This window comes from Quercus suber, unplaced genomic scaffold (assembly GCF_002906115.3).
Source record: "Quercus suber isolate HL8 unplaced genomic scaffold, Cork oak 2.0 scaffold_159, whole genome shotgun sequence".
NCBI classification, from domain to species: Eukaryota; Viridiplantae; Streptophyta; class Magnoliopsida; order Fagales; family Fagaceae; genus Quercus; species Quercus suber.
Window position 1 is genome coordinate 1,249,148 of NW_027069620.1, and position 6,991 is coordinate 1,256,138.

The 6,991-nt window shown below is 29.2% G+C and overlaps 1 protein-coding gene across 1 annotated transcript; it reads right to left on the reverse strand.

The window, feature by feature from the left end:
* Positions 1-3,950: 3,950 nt before the first annotated feature.
* Positions 3,951-4,978, reverse strand: LOC136069261 (borneol dehydrogenase, mitochondrial-like). Its single transcript, XM_065777563.1, has 2 exons — positions 4,941-4,978; positions 3,951-4,722 (listed from the first exon to the last, which is right to left on the reverse strand). Exons 1-2 carry the CDS (start codon positions 4,976-4,978, stop codon positions 3,951-3,953), a joined length of 810 nt encoding a protein of 269 aa, XP_065633635.1.
* Positions 4,979-6,991: the final 2,013 nt, after the last annotated feature.

The following is a 6,991-nucleotide window of genomic DNA, read 5'->3' on the forward strand; positions in this document are numbered from 1 at the left end:
TTAAATTTGTTGAAGATAATCTCTCTCTCTCTCTCTCTCTCTCTCTCTCTCTCTCTCTCTCTCTCTCTCCATATTTATCATTCTATTATATTGGGTGTGTTTGATTGATATTATCCTTTTTTTTTTTCTTTCTAACTTCTATGATAGTTTGTAATGTTTTCCGAAATCTTTGTTAGTATATCTACATTTTTTAAGTTTAAAATTTATTATTCAAATTTCTACTTCTCTTAAGGAAATTATCATGATAATCAAAACTGTTTGTTCTGTTTAGACCCCTTTTTAAAACATATTAGTTTAACATAATGAATTGGCCAAGTAGTTACTTAGGTTAATTATGAGATTTAGGTTTTACACATGCAATCATATTATTTAGTGTGAAAAAGTAAAGAAACCAATAATATGATAATCCAAGAAAACCAATGAAACCAATTGTTTTATAGTAAAAAACTTATGAATGATTTAACCTAGTGATCCTCAAGGTAAACAAAACCATTACGATAGAATGGAAGTTTACAATAAATTTAAATCCTAAATCTAAAGTTACCTCTTGTAGAACTTACTAACATGACCACATACAATTCCAACTCCATAGACTCTTCTAGTAGTTACTTAGGTTAATTATGAGATTTAGGTTTTACACATGCAATCATATTATTTAGTGTGAAAAAATAAAGAAAATAATAATATAATAACCCAGAAAAACCAATGAAATCAACTATTTTATAGTAAAAAACCTAAGAATGATTTAACCTAGTGATCCTCAATGTAAACAAAACCATTACGATAGAATGGAAGTTTACAATAGATTTAAATCCTAAATCTAAAGTTACCTCTTGTAGAACTTACTAACACAACCACATACAGTTCCAACTCCGTAGAATCTTCTATCTTGAATTTGTTGAATACAAACTCCAACGTTTGTGGCTTTGAAATCTCACTCAAAGGTTTCAGATCACCGTCAATAGTACATCTTTATGTAACAACTTGTTTCCACTAGTTCTTGATTGTAGATCTCGTTCTGGTAGATGCTTATAAAGTTAGAAGGTTATAGAAGCCTTACAGATCTCACAAGAGTAACTAACAAGTCTTCCAAGAGTTTCTAATATGTAATTAGGGTTTTTCTTTTATACCTAGTAGTGTTGAACTAAAACCCTAGAAGTTTTCATGGGCTTGGGCCTAATTTAAAATCTATAGAACACGATTTTCGACTGGTCAAACCTATCTTTTGATCAGTTAAGCTTCAAAGTAGCTTGCTTCTTCTTTCTGCAACTTGACAATTCTTAAATCTTGACTTGAACAATCTTGAGCAATATCTAACATCTAATCTTGACATGTTTTTGTTCTCGATTTGCCAACATATATAAATCTGAAAACTAAACATTTAATCCTAAATATTTAGAACCTAAAAAAAAAAAAACTCATCACAAAATTACTTTAATTTATTACTCAAACAATTGATATGTATATTCTGATACATAGCAATCACAACTAATATGAAAATTAACAAACTCATATTAATTTCAAAAAGGTAGAGAAATGTTCTAAATTTTTTTTATAAATCATTTAGAAGTTTTATTGATAAATTAAAAAAAAAAAAATTAATCAGTATTTTGTTTATACAACAGCACTAAGGAATGCTTGGTTGAGTCTCTTCTAACCATATGTGATCATCATTACAATCCCCTACAAACTGTGACTACCATTAGATTTATGAACCATACATAGTTTTTTTGGAGAGAAAAATAAAGTGAATAGTTGGACATTTCTACTATCCCTATAAATAAATTGTTGCGTGGTTATTATGAGAAATTTTCTACCATCCAAAGAAAGGCGAAAATATGTTAGAATAGTTTGGAAAAAAATTTATTACTAATTGACGTAAAAAAGTTAACAATTAACAATCACAGAAAATGAGAAAAAAAAAAGTTAACAATTTAAAACACAAAATTAAATCACATCAATACAAAGTAGAGTTCCAAAGAACATAAAAATTCATCATCCTAAAGTAAATTTAGAAAAGGAAAGAGAAAAAAGGAAAAAATAACCTTTTTGTGTGGAATTAGGAGAGAGAATGACAAATTCATAATAAGAGGATGAGAATAAGATCATCCAAAATAAAAGAAGATAAATGGATAAAGGAATAGTGATATTAAGGTAGACAATATGGGGTGATGAAAAGGTAAACGGGAGGGAGTAATATTAGAGAAAGTGAAACAATAAGTTTAGAAATTAATAGTAAAAAAGAGTTAAAAATAAGAGAGATGTGATATTTTGATTGTTAAATAATGGAGTTTTTATTTCACCTTAAATGAATAAATTTCTAAAAAATTATAGGAAAAAAATCAATTGTCATTTTTTTAAAGATTTCATTTTAGTCAATCTAAATTTCTCCTTTGTGGAAAAAGAAAAACATTCGTGGTTGATTGATACCTTGCTTCTTCAAATCAAGGTATCAATCAACCATGAATATTTTTCTAATTAAGGAGAAATTTAGATTGACTAAAATGAGGGAAAAAAAAATCTGACAGTATAAGTTATCTTACAAGTTTAAGTTAATAATAATAATTAAAAAAAAAAAAGGGAATTTCATTAGTTAACAAATATCTGGAAAAAAAAAAAAGTACTAAAATAGAATAAACGTTTTAGAAAACAAGTAGTATTTCAAAAAAAATTTCATTTGCTTTTCCGAATCCAAACTCTTGAAATATCTTCGAGTCCAATTGGTTTTAGTAAACCATTTTATCTTATACATTTTTTTATATATAAACTAGCTTGTAACCTCATGCATATGCATAGATAAATTTAAAAGATATACATTAAGATGAATAGTATTATTCTTATATATATAATTTAAATATTATTAATGGTCTTTTTTTTTTTTTAACTCTAAACCTTTAAAAAGTTTTGTAATAATATTATTAGGTAGAAAATGTAAATTGTCCATTTTTAAAAAAATTTCTATGTTTCTTAATTCTAGACTCTTTGGTTTTGTACGCAATAACTCATTTAGATGGATATTTATGACATGATCCTACATTTAAATCCAAAATTAAGAAATAAAACTCTATCTAAAAATAAATAATTTAGAATACATAGCGCAAAATTGGATTCAATTGTAGAATCTAATTGGATTTTCTCTAAACTTTGTCTATTAATATATATATATATATATATATATATATATTTGTAAGCAAGTCTAGAGTCTCTCACTTTTCTCTGTCGCCAACCCTAAACAGATAAGATAATTCAAGAGTTTGTCTCATGGATCCTTGTATAGATGCAAAAGAAGAATTTGCTTCCATATATTCTCATTCTATGAATAATCGCAACAGCCCAAGCAATATGGATGAGCTTCTGAATTGTGTGTTGATAGAAATTGGTTGTAGTTTAAGGCTAAGTTTACAACTTTACTCAATAAAATACATATTATTTCATATTTGAAAAATCTAATTATTAAATTACATGTTCTTTATGCACTTAATACACATGTCAAATTTTATGTCAATCAAATATTATTTACTAATGATCTATAAATTTATATTTTGTGTATAATTTTAAACCACAAAAACTTGCTATTTAAACAATTTATTGATGATATAACTATTATTCTTTAATTTTCTAGAAGTTTTGCAAGTATAGAAGATATAAGAAGAAGGTGTAATCCAATGGTGGATTTGTCAAAATTTACTTCCAATAAAAATATATTAAGTAAGGTTGTAGCCTAAAGTTCAACCAATTTGGTAACTAAATTTTTTTCATAAGAAAACACCAATGATATTTTATATAATAATAATAATAATAATAAACCCTCGCATAGTGTGTGTAAAGAAGCTAGTTTTATTTAGAGTCTTTCTACAAGCACGAAACAATACATGGAAAATTTCACGTACCCTCACAAACATTAATTTTCGGTAAAATGCTTTATGCATTTAGAATTCCCATTTTATTCTTTATTGTGGAAAAATACAAAAGCCTGCATTGTGAATACTGAAGCCTCCGTCTATGAGAAGATTATCTCCACTCACATATTTTGAGTCATCACTTGCAAGAAAGCGAGCAGTCTCAGCAACATCCTCCGGCTTGAGAACCTCACCCTTGAGGTTTGAATAAACATGGGAAGCTTCATCATCATCCATCTTAAAAAATTTCATTGCCAAAGGTGTAGCAACTATATAGGGTGACACACAATTCACACGAATGCCAAAATGTCCGAGCTCCACTGCTGCATTTTTCGTTAATCCATGCACAGCATGTTTTGAGCTTGTGTAGGCATGCGTTGCACCGCCTGCAATGGTTGAGGATGCGCTTGCAGTATTGATTATACTGCCTTTGCAAGTCGGGATCATCACGCGGGCTGCATGCTTGGTGCCAAGGAAAGCACCTACCAGGTTGACTTTAACCACTTGCTCAAAATCAGCCTTGGTGTTCTCAAGGATGTTGAATTTGGCTTCCCCAACTATACCAGCATTGTTGTACATAATGTCTAGCTTACCATACATGGAAACGGCATGGTTAACAGCATTTTTGACGTCAGTTTCCTTGGTGACATCACAATAGACAAAGGTTGTTGATTGAGGATTTAGTTCTTTGCATATAGAGTGACCCAATTCATCTTGCACGTCTGCGATTACAACTTTAGCTCCATGTTTTGAAAATAGTCTTGCAATGGACGCACCAATGCCGCTAGCCGCACCAGTAATTAGTGCCACTTTTCCTTCTAGCCTATCACATTTTTACATGATATTATTTTTCACTTTTATTGGTCAGCAATTTGGAGAGAGGATATTACTCATATAAAGGTTACGTAGCAAAAAATGTATTATTCCTAACATTACATATAAAAAAAAAATTATTTACTCGGAGAGAAGATAATTTTCTTAAAATATTGTCCTTTAACAAATGACACATATAGAGGCAAGAGAGCTAAAATTGTTTCATACCTTCTTGCTTCAGATGGGAGTACTGAGAAACTTCCCATGGTCGATGAAGTTAGAGTATGTGTTCGAAAAATGAAAATGAAACCCAAAGATTATCACAAAATTGCTTTGTGATCTCTCCTTTAACGTAACTAACTTATATAGAGGCAATGTGTCACCCCCTGCATTCCCAAGTGTGACATAATTGCACTGTTTGCTTACTACAAATAGCATTGCTTCCCACAAGAATTGGTTCAGATTAGGTTAGACTAATTTGGGCCATTTATTTGACTAATTGTATCAAGGTTTGCATCATTATCTATTGAGGAATTCTACTGGATATATATATATATATATATATTTGTCACAACTCTGACGTAAAATTAAGAGTGGTGGAGAAAATGGTATGGCACTAGCCCTAGATTAGGACTAATTTTTTTCCAGCTTTTCACAAAAATAGTCATCTATCCATGCGAAAAAGTATTTTATATAAAATAATATCACATCATCTATATCAAAATCCTATAAACGAAAGACGTGTGCAAAAATAACTACCTATTAACACATGTATTTCATTTGTTTGTAAGTTATTTATTTTGATACCATTAACATGGTATCATTTGATATCAAATACGTTCTCCTATCCATGCAATACATGGGAATATATAATTATTTTGTAATGTATTATAATATAATTTCTTCACTTAAATTTGTTGAAGATAATTTCTCTCTCTCTCTCTCTCTCTCTCTCTCTCTCTCCATATTTATCATTCTATTATAGTGGGTGTGTTTGATTGATATTATCCTTTTTTTTATTTTTCTAACTTCTATGATAGTTTGTAATGTTTTCCGAAATCTTTGTTAGTATATCTACATTTTTTAAGTTTAAAATTTATTATTCAAATTTCTACTTCTCTTAAGGAAATTATCATGATAATCAAAACTGTTTGTTCTATTTAGACTCCTTTTTAAAACATATTAGTTTAACATAATGAATTGGCCAAGTAGTTACTTAGGTTAATTATGAGATTTAGGTTTTACACATGCAATCATATTATTTAGTGTGAAAAAGTAAAGAAACCAATAATATGATAATTCAAGAAAACCAATGAAACTAATTGTTTTATAGTAAAAAACTTATGAATAATTTAACCTAGTGATCCTCAAGGTAAACAAAACCATTACGATAGAATGGAAGTTTACAATAGATTTAAATCCTAAATCTAAAGTTACCTCTTGTAGAACTTACTAACATGACCACATACAGTTCCAACTCCATAGACTCTTCTAGTAGTTACTTAGGTTAATTATGAGATTTAGGTTTTACACATGCAATCATATTATTTGGTGTGAAAAAATAAAGAAAATAATAATATAATAACCCAGAAAAACTAATGAAATCAACTATTTTATAGTAAAAAACCTAAGAATGATTTAACCTAGTGATCCTCAATGTAAACAAAACCATTACAATAGAATGGAAGTTTACAATAGATTTAAATCCTAAATCTAAAGTTACCTCTTGTAGAACTTACTAACACAACCACATACAGTTCCAACTCCGTAGAATCTTCTATCTTGAATTTGTTGAATACAAACTCCAACGTTTGTGGCTTTGAAATCTCACTCAAAGGTTTCAGATCACCGTCAATAGTACATCTTTATGTAACAACTTGTTTCCACTAGTTCTTGATTGTAGATCTCGTTCTGGTAGATGCTTATAAAGTTAGAAGGTTATAGAAGCCTCACAGATCTCACAAGAGTAACTAACAAGTCTTCCAAGAGTTTCTAATACGTAATTAGGGTTTTCCTTTTATACCTAGTAGTGTTGAACTAAAACCCTAGAAGTTTTCATGGGCTTAGGCCTAATTTAAAATCTGCAGAACACGATTTTCGACTGGTCAAACCTGTCTTTTGATCGGTTAAGCTTCAAAGTAGCTTGCTTCTTCTTTCTGCAACTTGACAATTCTTAAATCTTGACTTGAACAATCTTGAGCAATATCTAACATCTAATCTTGACATGTTTTTGTTCTCGATTTGCCAACATATATAAATCTGAAAACTAAACATTTAAT